At 45.5% G+C, this 26973-nt stretch overlaps 1 protein-coding gene across 1 annotated transcript in view; it reads left to right on the top strand.

Annotated features, from left to right (window-relative positions):
- Window positions 1-835: 835 nt before the first annotated feature.
- The window catches only part of LOC146813018 (killer cell lectin-like receptor subfamily B member 1B allele A), a 158856-nt gene continuing 132718 nt past the window's right edge, over window positions 836-26973 (top strand). Inside the window, exons 1-2 of the mRNA XM_085620044.1 lie at window positions 836-1064; window positions 9972-10070. Coding sequence (XP_085476170.1) covers window positions 836-1064; window positions 9972-10070 — 328 coding nt within the window. The remainder of the gene's footprint in view (window positions 1065-9971; window positions 10071-26973) is intronic.

Genomic DNA, 26973 nt, shown 5'->3' with positions numbered 1-26973 from the left:
AACCCCCCATGGAATGCCCCTTCGTCCTATTGAGGAGAAAAGCTTTCATAAATCTGGGGCCAAGCGTGGTTTGTACTAGCTAAACCTTACTGCTAAGAAGTGGAAGAAGAGAAGATCAGATAAAAGATTTTATTTTGTGGCCCAGAACTGTATTTTACTTGCTCTCGAAAGCAGCAAAAAAGTGATAAATGGAACCTCTTCACCAAATTTGTAATACTTCCCATTTACAATGAATAATGTATTGATAAGCATTGGAAGATGTTATTGCTTTTTGGTGTGAAAATGCTAAATGTTCTGCTGATAACTAAAGGTTTTCAATTCTTGTTTTATACAAGCAAATTTATGTTTGAATGAAAGGTTATGAAAGAGTCCATATTCTGTCCAGTGGAGGAACATGTACTGGTGGATTCTGCTCTAGATTTTGCACTTCTTTCTGAAATCCTATGAGTTTCTATGGCTGCTGATCTCGAAATCAGGCTCTGCATTACTCACACTATCGGCACTCCTGTCTTCAGACATTTGTAACCATTCTGATATAAAAGGGAGTCTTGAGTAGCCAAGGCCACTTACCTGGTGTCAGGCCTTTGGCAGTTTTACACCCAACACCATCTAAAACATGAAGATTTAAAGTTTGAAACCTCCATTGCTTGAGCTCCTCGATAGTTGTTCAGTGGTTTGTGGTAGCTTTTCACCATAACACACCGCTTTTCTGAGTGCTGGTGGTTTCTAGTTCTTGTGCACGGTATAGAGAGCATTGGCACCGCCTAGCAGATGCACGAGAAACAGCTCAAGCTCAGAGCCTCTCTTCAGAAGTCCAGTTTTTATAAGTTCTACAATGGAAGAGGAGGAGGGATACACAGCTCTGCAGTTCAAGGGGAGAAAGACACCAGAGGATGAGGAGGGATACACAGCTCTGCAGTTCCAAGGGAGAAGGAAACCAGAGGATGAGGAGGGATACACAGCCCTGCAGTTCAAGGGGAGAAAGACACCAGAGGAGGAGGAGGGATACACAGCCCTGCAGTTCACGGGGAAGACAAAGGATAGATGTGAAGATGTCCCAAGAGGTGAGAACTTCCCGTATTCTTTCCACCTTCCATCTTTCTTCTAACATATGTACATAAGTTGCACCTGCATGGACACTCAGCATCATTTTGTTTTCCTCATAGAGGATTTCCAAAAGCATACCCCTTTGTTGGTGTGTATTTTATGGCTATGGCAACTAGCAATCTTGTTCTGGATACCAGACTACTCTTGAGTTTCCCTTTGTAGGGAACACCACCCTAGTATGTCTTTAAATCTTGAGAACAATTTCTGCTTGAACCCGACTGTTAGTTTTTATGGCAGTGAAGTGATCCCTGTTGGCGCAGGACTACTCTTTGTTATATATACTCATGTAACTGAAGTACAGTAATTAAATATAAACCTCTAGAAAAATGTTGCTGAAGTGAGCAAAGGATAAATATTTGTAATATTTTTAACATAAATATCGCACTCTTACTAGGGGCCATTATCAAAGTAACAATGATGACAAAGGGCCTGATTTAAACTTCGGCGCACATGCTTTTACTCCATCAGGGCGAAGTAGTAAAGTACTTTGTTGCCTTGATGGAGTCCTGACTTACAACATTTTGAGATGTCCACCGGCCCAGCTCACATCTCTAGCATTGGCAGGAACCATGTCACATGGATTCCTGCCAAAGCATTGTAACAGAAGACTCCATCAACATGACCGTGCACGACAAACTTCCAATGTTAATTTTACATTTCCTAAAGAAAAAAAACAAGTTCGATTTATATTTGGAAAATAAAAAGAGCAATGCCCCATCGCCATGGGAACTTCCATGGCAAGCGGGGCATTTTGCAATTTTCACAGCCCCTTATCCATTTCCCCAAGAACTAATACCCACCACCCCTCAGACAGAAGGTGTTGTATGGTGAGGAGAATCCACAAACCATTCAACAACTATCAAAGGAAATCAAGCAATGAAAATTTCAGGTCCTAATATTAATCTTTTTAAAGATGTTGGTTGTAAAATTGCCACAGACTTGACAGCGGGCGAGTAGATTTGGTTACACAATACTCACTTTCGAATCCGAAGGTTTCAGAATGGCTAACAACAAGAGAGCCCGCAGAATAAGTAAAGCAGAACCTAATTTCAAGTGACAACTGTGAAAACTGTCCATACGTTTGTCCACTCTAAATCGGGCTGGCTGACACATGGTCAAACCTCCAACCGCTCTTACTCCATAAGGGTCATTGGAGGTTTATGTCGACGGCGGAGACAGAGCAGACATGATGAAGATCCCTCCAACTCTGAATGAGTCGGGCAGACCTTTAGTTTAGTGGAGAGGGCACTTTGTCTCCTTTGCGATAGAGTTCCCTCTCCACCAAACTCAAAATCACGCCCAAGTCAATAAAGATTAATTAGCTATCTACTTATAAAAATAGCTCAGCACTGCAAATGGGACAACCTTATTCCTGTAGGCCAACACCATGCCAGCTATCCCATCACCAGCGCAATAGTTCAATAAATCACATCTATATCACAATGTCTCCTCCACCCGTCTTCACGTGATCACATGGCCAATACTTGCCCACAGCCTTTTTTCTGACATGAAAATGATGGTCCTATGTGAGCGTTATATTGAAAATACATTGGGCTGTGACAGGGACATAGTGGGAACGCTGCTAGGCTACTTAAGCCTAAAGAGAGAAAATATATTAAAGAAATTTAACAACAAATAGGACACTCTTTATAAGTAAGGATGATGAAATAAAAGAAGTTTAAAGATTCTACGCCTCTTCGTACACAAAAGGGGACAATTCAATGGAGGATTGATATGCACTGATCAGGGAAGAAAAGGTCAGGAACATGACAGCGCTTAAACTTAATAAGGTCCTAAGACCTTTTTTATTTTTTCACTGACTACCGTTTTAATTGACATTGATTTTATGACTTTAATGCCTTTGGAATGTTATTATGAGATCAGAGATTTTTTAAAGAAAAAACAGTTTAGAAATCTGGTTCCAAATGTATTATCTCCCAACGTTTATCAATAAATGTTATTGAAATTTTGTGTCAAATAGAGTAAAGTGCTCCTATGATGGCAAATAATCTATGAGTGCAGCCTATATGGCAGGTTCTCAGTCATTTTATGTTTAGGGTTAGACGTAGGAAAACTTGAGTGCAAGGGTGGCTAACCATTGAAAATTAATGGAAAATATAAAAAAACACATAGGTTTGTGGGTATTCAAACATAGCTTGTGTGACCGGTCCATCCAGAGAAATACATATAAGGGTTGCTCCCATGAATGGAAAATGCAATAATGCTTCGAGGGCAATCAAAGGAATAAAAGTCCCCCAAATTTCATGGAGGTATCTGGGCGTGGGTACCTTCAAAACAGCAGCACTCCAGTAAATTTCCAGAATTAACCAGAGGGATATTTGTTAATTCTACTGCATGGTAGGAAGACCAATGGACAAGAGTATTTCAAAAGGGCTATTCATTTGCATCCACAATTCCTGTGCACATAGTAGTTTGAACTGGGATCGGAGAACAATCGGTCACTCGTAAGGAGGGCCTTGGTGTTTGGCAACGCTGACATTTGGAATATCCCTGGTGGCTTGTGAAAAATAAATTAACTTTGAGCCTGTCTACCCTGCACCTCAAAGTTGGGTGGAAAAGCTGAGGTATTTACCATGTGGCAAATAACATCACGCCAGAGTGAAGTACTTACCACATGTCTAGCTTTTTATTATTCTGACTTTTAAACTTGCAAATGAGGCATAACCTGTGGAATCGGTATTTAACACACCGAGTTCTGCATGGTTTGAATTTTTGTGAGCCTTTTCTCCCAGATACATTTTGGCAGGTTGGACCACCCGGAATTTATCAGGAGAAAACTGGGAGGGTTTGATATTCATCACACAACTCGTAATTCTGATCTCTATGCAAACACTGCTTGAACATAGATCATGGATTAAGTTCTGCACATGGAATCAGGGTTTTATTCGATATAACCCTCCTTTAGTAGGTTTTTTACTTTTTGGTGTGCAATCAAGTTATAATAAACATGCATGCAACCATACAGACCATACTTGTAGGACTGTTTCCTGGTATGGTCAGAGATTACTTGCTTTTTAACAGACATCAGAGGGTATGCCAAGGGAGGATGGTGCCTGTAGTCAAACATTCATCAATAATATGCGTCCACTCGCACCCGTAGTGTCTCCCTGAATCAATGTTTGACTACTGGGTCTACTAAAGCAGGGTTATATCGAGGTCTTGAGTAAAGCTGATTGACCTTTATGAACAGCACAGTGGCTGAAACATACCGACTTTCTAGATGCTTGGGAGCATTATATCGTAGGAGCATCACATTGTTTTTTAATCTAGTCCTAGATCCCACAAAAATTTAAAACAGCAAAATAGGATTCAGAGGCTATTTTAATTCACCCATTCTCCCTGCCTACACTCATCTTTTCCTAACAAAAAGAGCTCTGCTTACAAATGCGTTGAGCCCACCCATTCATGTTTAGTGTTTGGGTGAGGGTCCGATGATGAAGCAATCCACGGGTGGTATTTGTGGGTGAGGACCCTATATATATATTTTTTCATAACATATATATTTATATATACACATCATTCAGTAGAAAGAGACTACTAAAGATAGCCTACATATCTGAGAAATTGTGAAGCGACCACTTATTTACCTGGATGTCCTTCGCTCACTGATCTCGGGCTACACATAACAGACACGCATTCCATGGAAACTGGCTTTACCTTATGTTTGTTTTAAAAACACAGCCACATAAAAAGAAGTACACTGATCTAAAAGCAATTGTAACTGAAACATGGTGGGTTTAACCTGAGTAAAAATGATGGTTATTCTGAAGGAAACCACTTTGTGTGTGGATGTTTTCCCTGTTAAAGAGCCATTACTCACAATATAGTTATCCAATGGCTAAAGAGGGCTGACCTATTACCCTGTGGTGTGTGCTGCAGTGGTGGAGAAAAATGTGAATGACACAATAACAGACTAGTGTCTGAAAGCCCCAATGAGTAAATAATATATACATTTAGTAAATCAAAAGGTCTTGGGTAGCACCAGACCTAACAAGCCCAGTATCAAATATATCCTGGAGTAGAGACTTTAAAGCGCTATGAGGTTTTGTGAGGGTGTTTAAGTATTTGAAAAAGCCTTGCTCTCTCAAGGTAAAGCATGTAATAGGATGAATGAAGGTGGTTTCAAGACATAATAGCAAACACCGTCCACCATTCATTAAGCAGAGGACAAAGACTGTTGCACTTGGTTCCATTGGTGTTTCACTGCACTACACTGAAGTATGATAGTTATCTCCTTGTGCAAGTCACTCCTGCCCACCCACCCGGATGGAAGCATGGGGGTGGAGAGCCCTCTTACCAGACAGCACCCACACTCGTGCTACACAAGTAGGCTTCGGAATAGGCAGTGCACAGCCACATGCTTTCCACAATGAGTTATTTACTTATTCAGAGCAGGCCATGAAAATTGTGGTAATATCGTTAATCCATATCTGGAATGCTCACCGTATTACAAAAACATGGCTTTAAATGGGGAACAAGCTGAGGAGAAAGTGTTTATTCTGTGTTTACACATGTTAATCTGCAGAACAAGCACTGCCACATTTTCCATGTGCTAAGGTGAGCATCATCACATCTATTATGAAGTATTATTTTAGTTTCAAATGAAAAAGTGTGATAAATATGGTTTAGATGTTGTCTGTTTATGTAGCCTGACAATTGTGAATTCCTGAGAAGCTCTGATTGAGTCTGTGAAGAGGGATCTTTCTTCTAGACTCCTCTTTCCTATCCTCTGATCCCTCCCCTACTTCCTTCCTTTCTCCACAGTGTGGACTAGCAGGGCCCAGAAGAAAGACCTGCAGGGCATCCACCTAGTACTCATAGTGCAGCTAGAAGAAGGGGAGGAGTGGGTGTACCACATGCTGTATCCCAGGAATGTAGAGGGGTTAACACTTACGTAAGCTGGCACTCATTTACAAAGGATACTGAGAGTTATATCCAGACAATTCCCACATAGGACCCTCTTGATGGATGATGTTGTCCTGATAACTTCCCTCATCCAAGCTCTAAATAAGACCCTAAGGATGTGCTCTCCCTCCCACCAATCTCTCATCTTAGGTTTGGGCACTTGGATTGGTTACTGTTGTGTGTTTCCTGCATGGCCCATTGTACTTTCCCCTAAGTTAGCCTAACTGTGCATGTTGTAGGCCTCATTTCCTCGCACATGCAACTATCTAAACACGTTTTGCTTTTCTGACACATTGTACTTTCACACGGAACCTGCAAATGTTTTTGCATTCTGTTATTGTCCTGGGATTTAGTCTGAACACCATAGACAAGGTCAAATAACAATGCTGCATGTTATTCTTTTTGGCCAGGCACAAGCACCTAGACATAACACAGAAACGCACATGTTGTTTATGCACGGACTTGTCCTATCATATAGATGAGACCTTGAGGAACAAACACAAACATGGAACGTAAATTCTGCGCCAAGAGCACTGAATCTGCTGAGATGTAGAACATCCATCTGTGAATGCTAAGGTACGGGGTCTGCCAGTAATCCCAGAGATCATTGATATATAACCATTTAGCTTTATTAGCAAGGCAGGTGGGTTTAGGTACCTTTCTCCTATAAAATGATAGGGCTTTTCATGATATTTGGATTATTAGCCATTCTTACGCAATTTTTAGTATGCATTTGTTTTCTAAAAGTTCCATGTGTACTGCAGTTCAGAGCACAATAGTAGAAATAAATATTCTCTTTGTGTCTCCTGGTTATTTTATTGTGGATGAGTACAAGTGAGAGAGTGAAATGGTGCGTCCTGTTACAGCAATCCCTGAGACGGTCGAGAGTATTGTGTTCTGTGGTGCCAATTCACTTGTTTCTCTGGTAAGATTAGAAGGGCAAGTGAGGCACTATATCTAGTCAGACTTCGACCCATAGGAACTGAGGTGGTATGGTGACACAGGGCCATATGTAGGTAATTTCTATTTACCGATTCCTAAATACCGAATCTTACCGATTCGGTATTTAAGAATCGGTAAATAGAATGTAGGTAAACAATCGGTAAATTTTACCGATTCGGTAATATTCGTTATTACCAATTCGGTATTTACCGAATTGGTAATAAGGAATACCGTCCCATTCATTCCTAATGGGAAGCCATTCACTATTACCGATTCAGTAAATACTGAATCGGTAATAGGGGGAGCATATTCAAGGGTGGCAGGGTGTCACATTGACACCCTGTTGCACCCCTGAATCGTGCATGTGTGCACATGTGGCGCACACACATGCCCTAAGGGCATGTATGTCTGCCACATGGCACTTTTAAAAAAGCACAAAATTGCTTTTTAAAAGGTATTCGGTATTTACCACCAACTTGTAGTTGGTGGTAAATAACAAATCCTTGAACCAAAAATGCACACACTTGAGTGCTCCCTACATAGGATTTAAGGATTCGGTAATTTACCTATTCCTTAAAATAACGAATCGGTAAATTACCGAATCCTTAAATCCAGCCTCCTACATCGCAAAGGGCTAAATATCGGTCTGTAACGGGAAATTTACCGATTTTCGGCCGTTACCGACCGGTATTAGCCCACCTACATATGGCCCACAGTCCCTATATACTGATGTTCTATGGTTCTAAGCATAGTTCTGTTCCAGAGCAGAATCCCTGCAAAATTACCAATCATGCATCTTGGCAAATCACTGGTAGATTTGGGACTCAGACTGATAGAGTTTCACTGTTAGTTTGTGCTGTAATGCTTGCGATACTGACATGTAAAACGTTCTGCAGGGGTCACTCACATGCATACCCATAATGCTCTACACACATTAATAGCCTTCCAATATAGTCCACTACTAGCAGTACACTAGTCTCTTCTAATTTCAAGGATCTTCTATAATTTACCCCTAAACTTTACAAAATGCATGCAAATGCAATGCCCACACATTACCTTGACTTCTGCCAACCAATGTGCCCAACGACTTAAAAAGCATCTGCAAAGTGTTTTAGGACACCCAGATTGTCGAGATGTGGTCTAGAAATACATGTCACATATCATAACACTAACCTCACCCAGGAAATCATACGTACCTTATATCTGTCAAAACTAAGAAGTGTTTGCAACCAAATACAATACATATTTGGCAGACACCTCAGAATGTCTGCCCAAAGCAGATAAAACCAGTCATTCACTAGGCCCCTCTTCTAAAGATGAAGGTGAGAGGATCAGAAAATGTTATACAAGGCTGCATTTAAATTTTCTACCTCTGGTGATTGATGACCATCAGAAATCTTGACAAGCTGGCATTGTTTTTTGTGCAATCACTTGTGATCTCTGCTATGTGCACACAAAGTTGGTGTTCACTACAAAAGCCAAAATGTCAAAGTGCTGACGAATTTCCAACTGATATCCTTGCACCCATCACGTGGAACACACAGATGGGCAGACTGGCTAAAATGATACTGTCTGAATATTAATGTTCTACATTTTTGTAAGCCAGCATCTATAAATGATATCATTACCCTTAGTCATCAAAGGAAAAGCTGTCCTGCATTGGCCTTTATTTGGATGTGGTAATAACCTATGGACAAATACCGAGACCACAGATACTCCTGTGTGCGGGTTCCACAGATTAGAACAGGAGTCATCAAAGTACTACTGCAACCTTTCCACTGTTCTATTCTGCAAAGCATTTGGGTGCTTATTTATGAGAAGTGACGCATCGCTGCTTTAAAACAGTGATGGGTCACTTCTCAGTGCCCCCTCCCTGCGACATGATGGAAGTGTCTTATTTCCTGTATGACGCATCATGTTGCAAGGAATGACAGATACGTCAGTATTACTGACGTATCTGTTGGCGCAAAACTGACGCATTGCTGGGGTGAGGCTGAAAACAGACGCAACTCCAGCAATGTCTCCTTTCACATGGGGCAAGCCCCGTGTGAAATGGCCTGTGTCAGTCTTACGCCTGCTGTGAGGCATGCATAAGAAATTAACGCAATGGCGTCCTTAAAGTGGTGCACTGTAATCTTATAGATTTCAATGCACTAATTCTATAAGGCTTTTTGGGGGGGAACGCCCACCCTACATACATTATAACTGGAGCAGGTATAATGTGGCCCAGGGTTTATAAAGTGACACATCTGCCTAGATGCGTCACTTTGTAAATAGGGCGCAACATGCCGCATTATTTAGGCCGCCGGTGCATCACAAAAAGTGACACACCGGCGGCGTAAAAGTGACGCAAGGGCTCATAAATAAGCATCTTGGAGTTTTACCCAAAAAGTGTCCTCTGTTATTTAGCGCACTTCTCTGAGCAAAACCCATTCGTGCCTGAGGCGGTGTGAAAAGCAAACTCAGGACTAAGTTATGAGTATTGTCTCTAGTCTCAAAACTGGCCAAAAAATTTATATTTTAGACCATTTGGCACATAACTGACAATATTTATTTATTTTTCTATGGGCTCTAGAAAAAAACATGCACTCGTTTAGATTTGAACCTGGAACAATGAAATGAACAATACACAAATCCTGCAGCAGATGGGTTTTCATGTGCAGCTCCTAAAACATGACGCTGAACAAGAGGCTGGATGTTTGGAAAGAAATTGTTCAGAATATATAGTTTTTTTACATCTGCGAAATGCAAGACCGTTGACTCATTTCCATAGACATTTGACAATAGTGGAGAATGTAGCCTTTGTGACCATCAGGGAGTATATGGAAAAGGGGTAATACAAGTGTGGCAAATTGATGAGTTACCCAACATATCTGACTGTAGCTGGAGTTCTCCAGACCTTCATTACATGAAAATATAACCACAGTTGTAGAAATTGTGCAGAATTGTGGATTATTAGGATGATTAATGGAATATTTCCTCATTGAATTTTACAGCTGACCCACAAGCTCCCCGTTTCCAGAGACCTGCCCTGTGGATAATTGTCTTCCTCAGTGTCCTACTAGTCCTGGCTGTGGTGGGATCTGGCATTTGGAGTAAGTGCATAATTCCTAAGAAATATATCATCAATTAGATTTTTTTGCAGAATAAACAAATAATAGCAGTAAGTAACCAAGAATATTGAATAATTCAATGTAACTTATTGAGGTACATTTATAGAAAAATCAGCTTCACAACCAGGTCGCCTTCTCTCAGTGACCATCAATGCATTATCAAACCATCCCATAGATATCCAAAACACACACACACACAAATGCATGTGTGCACACACACACACATGCACATACTCGTATACACATGTATGCACACACATACACTTGTGCAGACACACACATACACACAAACAGCAAAGTCCAGCTTTGGATATGTGTATCTGCGATGGTTCTAAAGCGAAGCTGCAAGGAGATGCCTCGCTTCTGCTCACTGCACCATGGCTGGGCTGGCAGAGCACCTTCAGACTCCCTTTTAAGGGTCCAGCACTGGGGTGGCACTACTTAGGGTGTAAGACTCACAGTAGACAGAGTTCATGTTCTAGGTTCAAGGTGGTTTGAGCCTTTTCTGTCTCTGAGGCTCTGATGTGGAGGTCATCCAGCTAGCCATTGGAGTCATTAAGCTGGCCCTGGGATCAAGAAGCGGGCCCAGTCCATCTTACTCAGGCAGAAAGGCAGAGGTCCAACAGGGCAGCAGGGTGGCAAGGCAGCAGAGAAAAAGAGTAGAAGTCCTTCTGACAGAGCAGCAAAGCAGGTCTTCTGAGGATTCCACAGGTTCAGAGGTGTACTGAAGAGTGGGGCCTGCGGGTCCAATATTCATATTTACATCTGGTACCAGCTGTGAAGTAGGAGAAGGTTCTTGGGACAACAGACGTCCACCCTCCCAAGACCTCTGAAACAGACTCAGCTCCTTCTTTCACCTCAATATTAAGATGCTCTATGACAACTTCAACAACCAAGACCTCCACTGCTTCAGCCCCCACCCCCAGCGACGCAGTCCAACAGACCCTACTCACTTGGACTCTGCCCACGACACACAGCACCTTAGAGACTATGAAGAGCATCCACTCCAAAGCACCCTCAGACCCCTGCCCCTCCCACATCTTTCATAGGGCTGCCATGACCATTGCATTCAAACTAAGCCAGATGATCAACTGCTCCCCTGAGACTGTCACATTTCCTGATGTCTGGAAGCACTTCATAGTAAACCCCCTCCTGAAGAAACCTTCCACAAACAAGACTGACCTCCAGAACTTCAGGCTCATCTCACTGCTTCCATTCGCAGCCAAGGTCATCAAAATGGCCATCAACACCCAGCTACCAAACTTCATTGAAGCCAGCAACATCCGGGACATCTCCCAATCCAGATTCCACAGCAACCACAGCACTGAGACCGCCCTTCTCATCGCCACTGATGACATCCATGCCCTCCTCAACCAGGGCCAAACGGCAGCCATCATCCTCCTGGACCTCTCAGCTACCTACGACACTGTCTCTCACCGCAAACTAGCCACCAGTCTCCATGACGCTGGCATCCATGCAAAGGCCCTCGACTGCACACGCTAATTTTTCACAGACAGAACTCAGCGAGTCAGACTCCCACCCTACCTCTCAGAACCGACAGAGACAAGATATAGAGTAACCCAGGGATCCTCCTTCAGCCCACCCTCTTCAACAGCTACATGGCCCCTCTCGCAACCATCGTCAGAAACCATGGGCTCAACATCGTCTCCTATGCCGACGACACCCAGCTCATCCTCTCCCTCACCAAGGAACCCCACATCACCAGGCACAACAGGGATGAAAGCCGTTGCAACCTGGATGAAGAAGAGCTGCCTGAAACTCAACTCAGAGAAAACAGAAGTCCTCATCCTTGGCTCCACCCCCTCAGCATGGGATGACACCTGGTGGCCCCCACCCTCGGAAACCGCCCACCCCGACAGACCATACACGAACCCTCAGCATCATACTGGATTCACCGCTCACTATAAACCGCCAGATTAATGCTGTATCCTCGGCCTGCTTCAACACCCTCTGCGTACCCCAAAAAAGGTTCATATGGATCCCCTCTGAAATCAGAAAAACGGTCACGCACGCCCTCATCACTAGCAGACTGGACTACGGCAACGCCCTCTATGCCGTAATCAACAAAAAAAACCTCTGCAAGCTGCAGACCGTCCAGAATGCCGCAGCCAGACTGAACCTAGACGTCCCCCATCTCAACCACATCACCCAACACCTCCATGATCTCCACTGGCTCCCCATCGAAAGAAGAATAACCTTCAAGCTCCTCACACATGCATACGAGGCCCTCCACAACATCGAACCAGCATACCTAAACAACTGCCTCTTCTTCCAGGCACCTAAGAGAAACCTTCAATCAGCCGACCTCTCCCTGGCCACCACCCCATGCATCAACAAGACCAGAACGGATAGAAAGTCCTTCTCCTATCTTGCAGCCAAGAAATGGAACAACCTCCCCCTCCACCTCTGGCAATGCACTACACTGCTCCAGTTCAGGAAGGTCCTCAAGACCTGGCTCTTCAGCGGATCCTAGCACCCAACGGAGCCTCCAGCCCCCCTAGAGTCATGAGACCCTCTTGAGTGAGTAGCTGTGCTTTACAAACCCCTGATTGATTAATTGATTGGAGGTTTTTACTCCAGGAGTGTTTGGAATTTCTTGCCTCCCTGCCCTGTTCCCAGCTGGTCTGCGGTCACAAAAAACTAGTGTCAAACCCTTTGTAGTAGGTGACAGCTCCTCCCTCTCATCAAGTCAGAAATGGCCCGTCCTGACAACACCTATTTTCCCTATGTCTCACAGTCTGGGAGCAATTCACAAAGATCGACTTCCAGCTAAAACTAGTCATGCGACACAGCATGCAGGCACCAAATTGCTAGGATATGAAAAGGTCAACTTTCCAAAAGTGCCATTTCCAGAACTGTATTTTAAAATCCAACTTTACCATTAAAGACAGCTTTAAATTGCAATTCTTTAGACACCAAATTTGACATTCAGAACTGCTTCCATTTAAAGTTATCATTTATTAAATGTGTTATGTTAACCCAATGTTATCCTATGGGAGAGGCAGGCCTTGCAGTAGTGAAAAACTGATTCAAGAGCTTTACACTACCAGGACATGTAAAAGTTAAAAGTACATATACTCTCTGTTGTTTTCAATAAAATGTTTTTAAAAAAGAAGAAAAAATAAAATAAAAGTACATATACAACGTTTTAAATACACTGCACACTGCCCTATGGACTTAGGGCCCACACCAGAGGTGGGATACATATATTAAAAAAGGAAGGTTTTGGTCTGGCAAAAGGTTTATTATGTCAGGTCAAAATAGCAGTTTTAAATGGCCCACACAGGCTACAATGGCAGGGCTTAGACATGTGTTCAAGGGCTACTTACGTGGGTGGCACAATAAGCGCTCAAGGCCCACTAGTAGCATTCAATGTACAGGTCCTGGGTACATGTTGTATCACTGTAATGGAGGTTACAAGTAAATTAAATGTGCCACTTGGGTGTAAGTCAATTTTTCAATATTTAGAGGGGACAACACGTGCACTTTAGCACTGGTTAACAGGGGTAAAGTGCAAAGAGTTCTAAGTCCAAAAAAAACGAGAACAGCAAAAATGGATGAGTAATGCAAAACGTTCAGGGGACGACCACCCTAAGGCTGTCAGATCTAACACATACATTAAGAGACTTTGGGTTAGCCCTGTTTTACCATTGTTTTGTTCAGCTGCCATTCACATTTTGCACCCACCAACCACAGCATACAGCAGGAAGCTAAGGGTCATCCCACTTCAATCATTAGGTCTCTTGCACCGCAAGCTATGGTATTTGCTTGATCACACAGACATCTGCCTAAAAAAGAAGTGCATCTCTGTAGTCATTCGTAAGTGTTTAAACAATTTCCTTATGTTATTGTAATTCAAAACTAATAATACCTTTTCTTTGCGCCAATATCAATGATATTTTCCTGTGATGTGAAATAAATGTAGAAAGGGTTTCTCTACCTGTTATAAGTACAACTCTCTACTAGGAAGCACTCATACTTTTCTATTAAAATCTTATGCAATGATTCATTTTTAGGTCTCGGCTAGGCAGCGCATGCGCTGTCTCATCGAGAGATGCTGTATACAGCATTGTTGGGGGAAGCTCCACCCACTTTCCGTCTATTTTTTTCATTGGCTTCAATCTTAAATGCTGCATTTCGATTCGTTTTCAGGTTGTTAGTCCCTCCTCCTGACAGCCATATTATCATTTATATCCTTCCCTGGCTATTGGCCCCTTTACTCCAAAACTATTTTTGCCCCTGTCTCCCCCCTGCCCCCTCCCGCAGTCCATGACTTTTTGCCCCCCCCCCCTTCAGCCCCTCCCACTCCCGTTCGTGCCTTCCTGGACCCCCACCCTCCCATTTCCAATGCAATAGGTTTTGCGTAAAAACGCGTCCTATTGCATTAAGAAATGCTTGTTTGGCATGTGATTGGTGGATCAATTGGCACTCTTTGTCTCGCATGCGTGCGATGCCTTACATCGTACGCATGCGTGACAAAGCAGTGGCTATTCACAATTCACACAGGCACAAGTCTGACATTATAGCACAAATTGCTCTCTGTTACCTACACACGGCTCGTTACCGTGGGCGCTCAGTAAGAGCCAGCTGCGACAATGTTAGAATCCGGGTTCTCTGGTTGGCACAGGTAGGTACTTGTGCCAAGCAGGGAACCTTTCCTCCAGTCAGGGTAGGGGGGTACACTCCAACAATAAACCCTGCTCACCCTCTAGGTAGTTTGGCGTGAGCAGAAAAGGCCTATCTCAGAGCATTTAGGTTAAGCATTTGTGAACACACACACAGTAACTCAGTGACAACCCCACAAAAGGACTCCACACTGGGATATATAAAAAATAACACTTTATATATATAGTTTAGGCTTAGCACAAGACCAGATAACGTTTAAACGGTCCACAATACTTATTAGACAAAGAGTTCTTGGTTTTAGCGTAGTTTTAAAGTTCTGTGCGCTTCGTTCCTGTCCGTACGCTTCGTACGCGGCAAAAACGGCTTGGGAACGGGTCTCACACGCACTGTAGGCGCTTCGGGATGAAGCGTACACCCTACGGTGCGAACAGGCACAGTACCTTTATCTTTTGGTGAGTTCATCACGGATGCTGCGCTGACATCAAGCGCGATGTACGGTGCGTTGTCCTCCTGGTGCGGTGCGTACTACGGTACGTATGACATTGGGCGTGCAGGGCTTCAGGGGACGGTGCGTAGGTACGGTGCTTTCAATGTTCGGCGCGGCGTTCGCGCCGTACCATGAGATCGGTAATCTTGATTCGAAGCGCTGGATACAAGCGAACAGTACACTCCGCACAGGGGAGACGTACGTGACTACCGTACACACCGCAGCCTATCCAAAGCAGGGGTAAGGAGCGTACGCTGGGCAGTACGGTTCATAGGGGATAGAAGCAAGTACGGTTCGCAGTCCTTCCATTACGGTGCGAGCTACGGCTCGTAGGGGCCTGTTAGTCGCGTTGCTCAGGCCGGACGATACCTTCCTTTGCGGTGCAAGCTACGGCTCGTAGAGGGGCCTCAGACGCTTTGTTCGGGCCGGACAGCGGGATACCAGCTTTCAGGGGGTACGCTGCAATCAGCGAGACGTACGCAGCAGTTCGAGTCAAAGATGCGGGGAAAACGGTCCGTTTTCCAAGGCGATCTCACGGCGGTGAAGTCCACTGGTCCTGGGACTTCGTTCAGGGGGCAAGCTCACTCACAAGCCCTTGGAGATCTCTCAGTACAAGTCAAATAAAAGTTTCTTGAGTCTTTTCTTCCTCTTCTTCAGCAGCAAGGCAACCACTGCAGGCCAATCCCCCAGGTCAGGGACAGTACTCCTCCATGCAGCTTTTCCAGTTCCTTCAGGTCGGACAGAGGTTTCTTCTTGGCAGGACAGGATCTAGTTTCTTAGGAGCAGGGCTCCTACATTTATACCACAAATCTTTTGTTCTCTCAGGCCAGGGGGGCCCTTGCCTAGTTCAGTCCAGTTCTGGAGCACTTTGTTGATGCGATGCAGGCTTCTTCTTTCAGGGTGCAGGGCAGAGTCATCAGATGCTCCACAGGGGGCGGAGCCAGCATTGTGGTGGCAGAGCACATCCCTATTCAGAGTCCAGGGGTACTCCTCCCACCCATCTACCTGCCAATCTTCCTATTCACCACCAGGCTACCTAGCCCTGCCTATCTGGGTTTCCCCAGCCCTGTCACTCACACAAGCCAGACAGCAGATACACATCACGCAGAGGCGGGCTGAAATGGTTAGGCAAGCAAAGGCCAACTTTCTAAAAGTGGCATTTGCAAACGCAGAATATTAAAATAAACCTTACTAAAAGATGTACCTTATTATTCTGAGTACAGGCATACTAAACTCGACTTTCTCCACGTTCCCTAGGTCTGTTAGGATCATAGGATGTAACAATCTTAAGAGCCCATTCTGGCCTATGAGAACAGGGTAGCCTTACAATAGTGAAAAACGAAAATGGCTGTAATTCACTATTAGGACATGCCACACACATCAGAGCTTGTCCTACCTTATGCTTACAATGCACCCTGCCCTTGGGCCTACCATAGGGATGACTAACATGAAGTTAAGGGAAGGTTTAGGGACTGGCAAGTGTGTGCACTTGTCCAGTCAGCATGTCAGTACCAGAATGCACGCAGGTTCTGCCATGGCAGACCTAGACACATTTTACCAGGCCGCTTTTGTGGGTGGCACAACACGCCCTAGCACTCCTGGTGCACTTTACTGGGGTCTGATAGTAAATCAAATAGGCCAATCATGGAATCCAACCAATATATACATTTTACATAGGGAGCACTTGCACTGTGGCACTGGTTGGCAGTGGCACAGTGCTCTGAGCGGCCAACACCATAAAAACACATGAGGCACAGCGACAAAAAAGTGGAAGGGAGACTCACGCCAAGGTGCCAGGTCTAACACGTGTCCCCTCCAGCTGAAAAGTGGGGGGAACTACCCTACCCCAGGGAGTTCCTCATCACTAAGGCGGAAAAATCTGGACAGACCGTCAGCATTGGCGTGATCTGTACCAGGGCGATGTTCCACCGTGAAATCCATACTCTGTAGGGAAATGGACCACCTCAACAGCTCTGGATTCTCACCCCTCATATGCATCAATCATCTGAGGGGCCTGTGGTCTGTCTGAATCCGGAAGTGAGACCCAAAAAGGTAGGGTCTTAGCTTCTTCAGTGCCCAGACCACAGCAAATGCCACACGCTCAATAGCACTCCATCTCTGTTCCTGTGGAAGTAACCTCCTGCTAAGGAAGGCTACAGGGTGATCTAGGCCCTCTTCATTAATCTGTGAAAGAACAGCCCCCACACCATGCTCTGAAGCGTCTGTCTGAATGATAAACTCTTTGGAGAAGTTGGGAGCCAAGAGCACGGGTGCCGTGCACGTAGCAGCTTTCAGGGCCTCAAAAGCTTTCTGACAGGTGTCAGTCCAAATCACTTTCCTGGGCTGGTTCCTAGAAGTCAGCGCTGTCAAGGGGGCAACAATGTTGCCATACCCCTTGACAAACCTCCTGTAGTACCCGGTGAGACCTAGGAAGGCTCTCACCTCTGTCTGGGTTTTGGCCGACTCCCAATTCAGGATGGTTTCTATCTTGGGTTGAAGGAGCGCCACCTGGCCGCTCCCAACCTGGTGCCCCAAGTACACGACGGAACCCTGCCCGATCTGGCACTTACTCGCCTTGATTGTGAGGCCTGCCCTCCGCAGCGCCATCAACACTTCCCAGAGGTGGCACAGGTGTTCTTCCCAAGTGGAGCTGAACACTGCGATGTCATCCAGGTAGGCTGCACTGAACGAATCCAGTCCAACCAACACCTGGTTGACCAACCTCTGGAAGGTGGCAGGGGCATTCTTCATCCCAAAGGGCATAACCCGGAACTGGTAGTGCCCATCAGGGGTGGAAAATGCTGACCTCTCTTTGGCCCCATCGGTCAAGGCGATCTGCCAGTACCCATACGTTAAATCAAACATGCTGAGGTAGTTGGCAGCCCCTAGCCGATCTATGAGCTCATCAGCTCTGGGGATGGGGTGTTACACGCCTAGCCTCCTGCACTTAGTATAAGGTTCACAATCCCGCTACACTACTAGTACCACAATGCATCTGGGTGGGTGACTAGATTGTGTGTGATCCCACGCTCCTTGAGGAGGTATCAACTGACCCTCTGTTTAAAATGAGACCCGCCCATAACACTAATTGCTTGGCTTCTTACTACCGTTGGAACCTGCCTGTTCTGAATCATCGCGACTCCCTGAAAGCTTGGTCGTCTCTGTTGAACTGCGCGCCAGAGGGGGCTCGTAATAGTTCACTTGGTGCACACCCGTCCCATGCGCGAGGAAGCGCCAACCTGAAATACCCTTGTGAGAAAATATTCACACTGTGCTTCAAAAACGTTCTCCTTCCCTACCAAAAGACAATTCACCCGGTGCGGTGAGAAACAACACTTTACTTTTGGATCGTTATCCTTCCTGGCGCTAGGAACGCGCCACCCGGAACGGTGAGAAAACAGATTACTTGTTTACTTGGGCACGTTCTCCCGGACCTCTAAAAGCGTCTGCCCTGCGGAGATAATTGCTTCCCTGCTGGCTTCAATTATCCCGCTTCATAAAACGCCGGAACTCTGAAACTAGCTGCAAGAAAAAGATTTTCTTTTATTTTCCTTTCCTTCGCCAGCGCTCGGAAGCACTGACTGCACTTACCACTCCAACATTAATCCTTAAGATCCAGAAATAAGGAAACCTCTTTGTTGATTGGGAAATCTCTACTTCAGCCAGAAACCAAACAGATATTTACTGATTGTGCTGAACAGAGAACATTCTTTCCAGAAGCTGAGGCTGTTTCTTTCCTACCCTTGTTGCCCGGAGTGAGAGCTAGTGATCCTGCAAGGGTGTTTACTTCCCCTTATTATTTTGGACGGCAACTTCTCATGTTATACGGACCTCCATCTTAGTACCAGGTGAGTGAGAGACCACACACAATCAGACACGGGATAGTTAAGCGAATAGAGTGTACACTTTTAGTGCTATATTGTTGCCTTCTGATTTACCTTCTGCTTCTCTCCTTTATACCCTGCAGTCTATTCACCTGGGTTCCCTTCCTGTGACCGAACAACGTTGTGTCTTCTCCCTGGAGGTTCTGAGTTGTCTCATCACTCCCTAGGGGTACGTTTAAGCATTCCCGTTGCTCTATGTGTGGGGGCTGACTGTACCCTATGGGAGAGGTGAGATCGTATCTTCGCTCCTGAGGATTGCAGGTGTTAGAGACACCCCATGGTCCTGACAGAAAGCCAAGCCCATGTATACTTAATCCCCCGAGCGAAGATTGGACAGAGGTGCTTCTTTTGATGCACTCTTGCAAGGTGCTACAGTCCCTGTGACGTCAGAACCTTCCATGGCTGAACTCGCTGCTGCAGTAGTTAACCATAGGCAGAACTTAGAGAAGTAAAGACCGAAAACCAACGCCTGGTCTTAGAACTAGATATATTAAGAAGTCAGAAACCTCTAGAATCAGAGAGTAGTTCCATATACAAGAAGAGTTATATACAGCCCGCCCGCTTTCATGGTCCCTCCTTCTCAGGCCCCTCTCCTGTAGAGAACACGACATCCACCCCTGTGAATGTCACAGTAGTAACCTCACCACAAACCCCGTTAGCCTTGCCCGAAAGGTTCTCTGGAGACAGCAACAAATATGCTGTATTCATGAACCAATGTAATTTGCAGTTTCTGAGCAGGGCAGCATCTTTCCCTGACGACGCTGCTAAGGTGGCTTTCATTATATCATACTTGACGGGGAATGCGGCTCTGTGGGCTGTTCCCTTAGTAGAGAATGATGACCCCATGCTTTACGATTTAGCGCAGTCCAAAGACAGTATGAAACGCCTGTTTGTTAGGCATTCGTATATGCAGGCTAGTGACAACGAACTTCTAGGGCTCAAGCAAGGGTCTAAAGACTTATTAACATACATAACTACGTTCAATAGATTAGTCACTGAAACGCAATGGTCCGAAGCCAAAAGAACGTCATTGTTTTAAAGAAGGTTAAGGGACGAATTAAAAGACATTTTGCCTCAAATAGTTGACCCCCCGGAAGACTGTGCGTCTTTCATAGATCTGGTGGTTAAACTGGAACATCGGTTGCAGGAACGTAAAGGGGAAAAAATAAAGGTGGAATATCCCCGTCTCCAGGTCCCCAGGATTGAAAAGAAAGAAATAAAAGATACCAGCGAGCCTATGTAGATCGGAGGGATACGAGGGCCGTTGACACAAGAAGAAAGAGACAAACGCAGAAAACTGAATCTTTGTATTGTGGGAAAGGAGGGCATTATGCCAAAGACTGTCCTGTCAAGCCTAGAACAGGACAAAAGACTTCCATGAGTAAAACAATCTCGGTGTTGCAGACGGAAAACTGACAGACTTGGAAGGCATTGAGACCACTCTTCCAAGTCCCTCTCTCTTTCAGGTCTCACAGTTCTTGGCCAATACCTTCTCCCCAATCCCAAAACATCTGACAATCCCTGTAGTGCTCCTCCTGTCCTCTCAACATAGGAAGTCCTTGTCTATCATGGTGGGTTCTGGGGCCACAGGAAACTTCCTAGACATAACCCTAGCCAAGTCTTGTGGTATTGATTTCATACCAAAACCCCAACCCGAAAAAGTTTGAGCAGTGGACGGATCAGAACTATCCTCAGGCCTGGTGACGTACCATACCCCTGAATTACTCATGACCTGTGATAACGGGCACACTGAAAAGATCAGTTTTGACTTGATTGACACCCCTAATTTTGGAGCCATATTAGGTGTACCTTGGTTACAGCAACATAACCCCTTCATTGATTGGGTTACTAGGAAACTCACGCTAAAATCATCGTATTGTATGGAACATTGTTATCAAGACATGATTCAGATGCACATTCCCTTGTATTGTGCGGGAACCACGTATCCCCCTTCTGCTCTTCCTGTAGAATATCAAGTCTTTTCAGAGGTGTTCGATGAAGTAAAAGCGGTGGCTTTGCCCCCGCATAGAACATATGATTGCAGAATAGACCTGATTCCTGGAGCAGAACTACCTCTTAGCCGAGTTTATGCTCTTACAGAGCCTGAAACTAAATACCTATATGAATATCTTCAAGATATGCTAAAGAAAGGGTTCATTCGTCACTCATCCTCGCCAGTGTCCTCGCCCATCTTCTTCATCCCTAAACAAGAAGGAGGTCTAAGAGCTTGCCTGGACTATCGCGCCTTAAACAAGGTGACGATAAAGAATAGATATCCTCTTCCACTCATCTCCAACCTCTTAGATCAAGTGCGCAAGGCCAAAATATTTACTAAACTGGACCTTAGAGGGGCGTATCATTTGATTCGCATTCGGGAAGGAGATGAGTGGAAGACAGCATTCCGTACCAAGTTTAGCTTATTTGAATACTGTGTAATGCCCTTCGGATTATGCAATGCCCCAGCCGCCTTTCAGTTTTTTATAAATGAAGTTCTGAGAGAATATCTAGATGTATTCGTAATAGTATACATCGATGATATCTTGATCTATTCCCAAACTGAACAGGAACATATCAAGCATGTAACAACAGTCCTCCAATGTTTACAAGACAATCACTTATTTACCAAATTAGGCAAATGTCTATTTCACACCACCAAGGTTGATTTTTTAGGATTTATCATTTCTTCTGAAGGACTACAAATGGACCCGTCCAAGGTATCCGCCATAATCAATTGGTCAAGTCCCCAGAGTGTTAAAGACGTAAAGTCCTTCTTAGGGTTCGCCAATTTCGATAGAAGGTTCATAGATCACTTCTCCAACCTCATTTGTCCTATTACGAGGCTTCTTAAAAAAGACGTGTCGTTTGTATGGGACAATGCTGCAGAACAGGCCCTCCAAACATTAAAAAGTAAATTCACTTCAGCACCCATCATACGCCATGCAGACGAAACACGACCTTATTTCATTGAGGCAGATGCCTCCCAATATGCAGTGGGAGGGGTGTTGTCTCAAAGAAATCCAAAAACGGGGACGCTACACCCCATAGCATACTTCTCAAAAACTCTTCTGCCAGCAGAGCAGAACTACACTATCAGGGAAAGAGAGCTTTTGGCCATTAAATTGGCCTTTCAAGAGTGGCGTCATTATCTTCTTGGTTCCCCTCATGTAATCACGATTTATTCAGACCATCGTAACTTGCAATTCTTCAAATCCGCAAGAGCCCTTACCCCAAGACAAATGCGATGGGTTTCTTTCTTTTGTGAATATGATTTTGTCATATCATTTCGCCCTGGAGCCAAACAAGGGAAGGCTGATGCCTTGTCTCGGTTGGGTAAAGAAATGAAACACAGAGTAGACACCCCAGTACCTATCATCCCTGACAGTAAAATAGCAGTAATAGGAGACAAACAAAAAAGGGGTTCTGACTCATTTTTTGAAAAACTCTCAGGTGCTTACTCCACTTTATCACCAGAGGACTGGTTATCCGACCCTCTTAATAAAATAGAGAACAACCTGTATTACCATGATAACTGTATATATGTACCCTCTGAGGAACTCCGTAAACTCATCATACAATGGTGTCATACACTACCTTTAGCAGGCCATCCTGGAAAAAAAAAGACAATCCAAATGTGTAAAAGGTGGTTCTGGTGGAAAGGAATGACGCAAGATATACACACTTTTGTGGGGGCCTGTCCTACATGTGCCCGTCAAAAATCATTACATTGTGCACCTGCAGGATTATTACAACCACTACCTGTTCCGCCAGCCCCTTGGTACTCTATCAGTCTTGATTTTATCACTGACATGCCAGCCTCGAGAGGTTATACTACGATCCTAGTTGTTGTAGACATGCTTTCCAAGATGACACATTTCATTCCTCTAAAACAGGTGCCCAATGCCAAAGATCTTGCTGAAATATTCATAGATCAGATCGTACGATTACATGGCTTGCCATCAATCGTAGTGTCGGACAGGGGTCCCCAGTTAATCTCTAGATTCTGGCAAGGGTTGTGTCAGTCCTTACAGATAGATCATCGTCTTTCAACAGCTTACCATCCTCAAACGGATGGCCAAACAGAAAGAACCAACCAGACACTAGAACAGTATCTCAGGTGCTTACTAAGCTCCCTCACTAGTGATTGGGTCAAGGCATTGGCAGTCGCTGAATTTGCGTACAACAACTCCACGCATTCTGCTTCCAAGGTTTCTCCTTTTTTCTTTTCTTATGGATATCACCCTACATCCCTACCTCTTCTACTTCCAACCTCTTTGTCTGACATACCTGCTGTTTCAGAACACCACACCTATCTGCAGGCTATATGGAATCAAGCTAAGAAGGAGTTGCAAGAGACAAAAAACTACATGAAGACACAAGCTGACAAACACAGATGAGAGGGTCCTGGGTATAACATAGGGGATCAGGTTTGGTTAGCCACTAAGAATCTTCGTCTAGCAGGGGCCAGGAAACTGCAACCCAGATATATTGGACCTTATAAGCTGATGCAAATCATCAACCCGGTAGCAGTGAAACTAGAGTTACCCCAAGAAGTCCAAGTACATCCTGTCTTTCACGTTTCCTTGCTTAAACCGTATGTCACCCCTTCCTGTCCTGAGCCTCTACGCCATCCTATCATAGTAGAAGGGGAAGCAGAATATGAGGTGGAACGCATAGTAGATGCTCGAAGACATAGAGGTAAACGCCAATACCTCATCGATTGGGTGGGGTACACTCCAGACGATAGGACATGGGAACCAGCTGAAAACGTACACGCTCCTTTGTTGATCCGCAGATTCCATGCCCTACACCCCGAAAAACCATGCCCAGTGAGGCGACCTTTAGGGGGGAGAACTGTTACACGCCTAGCCTCCTGCACTTAGTATAAGGTTCACAATCCCTCTACACTACTAGTACGACAATGCATCTGGGTGGGTGACTAGATTGTGTGTGATCCCACGCTCCCTGAGGAGGTATCAGCTGACCCTCTGTTTAAAATGAGACCCGCCCCTAACACTAATTGCTTGGCTTCTTACTACCGTTGGAACCTGCCTGTTCTGAATCATCGCGACTCCCTGAAAGCTTGGTCATCTCTGTTGAACTGCGCGCCAGAGGGGGCTCGTAATAGTTCACTTGGTGCACACCCGTCTCATGCGCGAGGAAGCGCCAACCTGAAATACCCTCGTGAGAAAATATTCACACTGTGCTTCAAAAACGTTCTCCTTCCCTACCAAAAGACAATTCACCCGGTGCGGTGAGAAACAACACTTTACTTTTGGATCGTTATCCTTCCTGGCGCTAGGAACGCGCCACCCGGAACGGTGAGAAAACAGATTACTTGTTTACTTGGGCACGTTTTCCCGGACCTCTAAAAGCATCTGCCCTGCGGAGATAATTGCTTCCCTGCTGGCTTCAATTATCCTGCTTCATGTATAAAACGCCGGAACTCTGAAACTAGCTGCAAGAAAAAGATTTTCTTTTATTTTCCTTTCCTTCGCCAGCGCTCAGAAGCACTGACTGCACTTACCAATCCAACATTAATCCTTAAGATCCAGAAATAAGGAAACCTCTTTGTTGATTGGGAAATCTCTACTTCAGCCAGAAACAAAACAGATATTTACTGATTGTGCTGAACAGAGAACATTCTTTCCAGAAGCTGAGGCTGTTTCTTTCCTACCCTTGTTGCCCGGAGTGAGAGCTAGTGATCCTGCAAGGGTGTTTACTTCCCCTTATTATTTTGGACGGCAACTTCTCATGTTATACAAACCTCCATCTTAGTACCAGGTGAGTGTGAGACCACACACAATCAGACACGGGATAGTTAAGTGAATAGAGTGTACACTTTTAGTGCTATATTGTTGCCTTCTGATTTACCTTCTGCTTCTCTCCTTTATACCCTGCAGTCTATTCACCTGGGTTCCCTTCTTGTGACCGAACAACGTTGTGTCTTCTCCCTGGAGGTTCTGAGTTGTCTCATCGCTCCCTAGGGGTACGTTTAAACATTCCCGTTGCTCTATGTGTGGGGGCTGACTGTACCCTATGGGAGAGGTGAGATCCTATCTTCGCTCCTGAGGATTGCAGGTGTTAGAGACACCCCATGGTCCTGACATGGGGTGTGCGTCAGTCCTGGTGACTGAATTTAGTCCTCTGTAGTCCACACAGAACCGGAGTTCGGGTGTGGCTCCCAGCGCTGCAGCCTTTGGGACCAAGACTACTGGGTTAGCCCAAGGACTGCTGGAGGACTCAATTACCCCGAGTGCAAACATCTTGGAGACCTCCTCCTTGATGCATGCCCTCACCCTGTCAATCACCCTGTAGGCCTTGTGCCTCACAGGTGTACTATCCCCAGTGTCCACATCATGGAAGCACCAATCAGTGACACCGGGAACCAGGGAAAACAGATCAGAAAATTGTCCCAGCAGTTGGCGACAATCATTCTGTTGCTCAGGGGTCAGGGTGGAAGAGAGGATGACACCATCCACTGACCCATCTTGTTCCTGGGCTGACAGGAGGTCAGGAAGAGGCTCGGTCTCCTCTTCCATCCCAGCATCTGTTGCCAAGAGCATGCCCACTTGGGACCTCTCCAAGTGGGGCTTGAGGCGGTTGACATGAAGGACACTTAAGGGGTTCCTTGGAGACCGCAAGTCCACCAAATAGGTAACTGAACTCTTGCGCTCCACAACCTCAAAGGGACCGGTCCACTTATCCTGGAGCGTACAGGGCTCCACTGGGGCCAAGACCCATACCTTCTGTCCAGGCTGAAGTTCTACCAGAGTGGCATTCTGGCCGTACCACTGCTTCATCTCCTCCTGGCTGGCTTCCAGGTTTGCCTCAGCAAGTTCCCTGAAACGTCTAGTCTGGTTCCTGAAGGCCAGCATGTAGCTATATACATTCTGGGGAGGTTTCCTGTAGATTGCTCCCAGCCTTCTTTGACTAGACTTAGGGGTCCTCTCACTGGGTGGCCGTACAGAAGCTCAAAGGGGCTGAACCCTAGAGACTTCTGGGGCACCTCTCTGTAAGCAAAGAGAAGGCATGGCAAGAGGACGTCCCACTTACGCCTCATGGGTTCCTCAAGACCCATTATCATGCCCTTCAGGGTCGGTTGAATCTCTCAACCAACCCGTTTCCTTGGGATTGGTAAGGTGTGGTGAATTTGTAGGTTACACCACACTCTTGCCAAAGGGATTTCATATATTTGGATATTAAATTGGTACCCCGGTCAGACACCACCTCTAGAGGGAATCCCACTCGGGAGAAAATTCCCATCAGTGCACGTCCCACCATAGGGGCCGTCACTGTCCTCAGAGGGATGGCTTCTGGGTACCGGGTGGCATGGTCCACCAGGACCAGGATAAACCTGTTGCCTGTGGCTGTCCTGGGGTCCAGCGGCCCCACGATGTCAATCCCCACTCGCTCAAAGGAGGTACTGACCACAGGGAATGGTTGGAGAGGAGCCTTCTGCTTCCTCCCACTCTTTCCACTTGCCTGGCAAGTCTGGCAGGTCCTGCAGTGAGTGTCTGAACTCCCGCGCATTTGGGGCCAAAAGAAGTGGGTGACAAGCCTTTCAAAGGTCTTGTCCTGTCCCAAATGTCCTGCCAATGGCACATTGTGAGCCAGCCCCAGTAGGAAGGCTCTGAAGCGCTGGGGTACCACCAGCACACGGGCTGACCCAGGCTCAGCAACATTAGGCTCAGAATACAGGAGGTCGTTCTCCCAGTAAATAAAATGTGTTCCAGACTGATCACCGTTGGCCTGGTCTGCAGCCTGCTGCCGCATACCCACGAGAGAAGGGCATTCTTTCTGCTCCCTGCAGAATTCTTCCCTGGAGGGTCCTCCTTGTTGCTGCCAATGGGTCAGCTCAGGCAGGTCC

Source organism: Triturus cristatus, chromosome 7 (assembly GCF_964204655.1).
Source record: "Triturus cristatus chromosome 7, aTriCri1.1, whole genome shotgun sequence".
Lineage (NCBI taxonomy): Eukaryota > Metazoa > Chordata > Amphibia > Caudata > Salamandridae > Triturus > Triturus cristatus.
The sequence above is the reverse complement of the archived record's forward strand: the minus strand, read 5'-3'. Positions and strand labels throughout refer to the sequence as shown.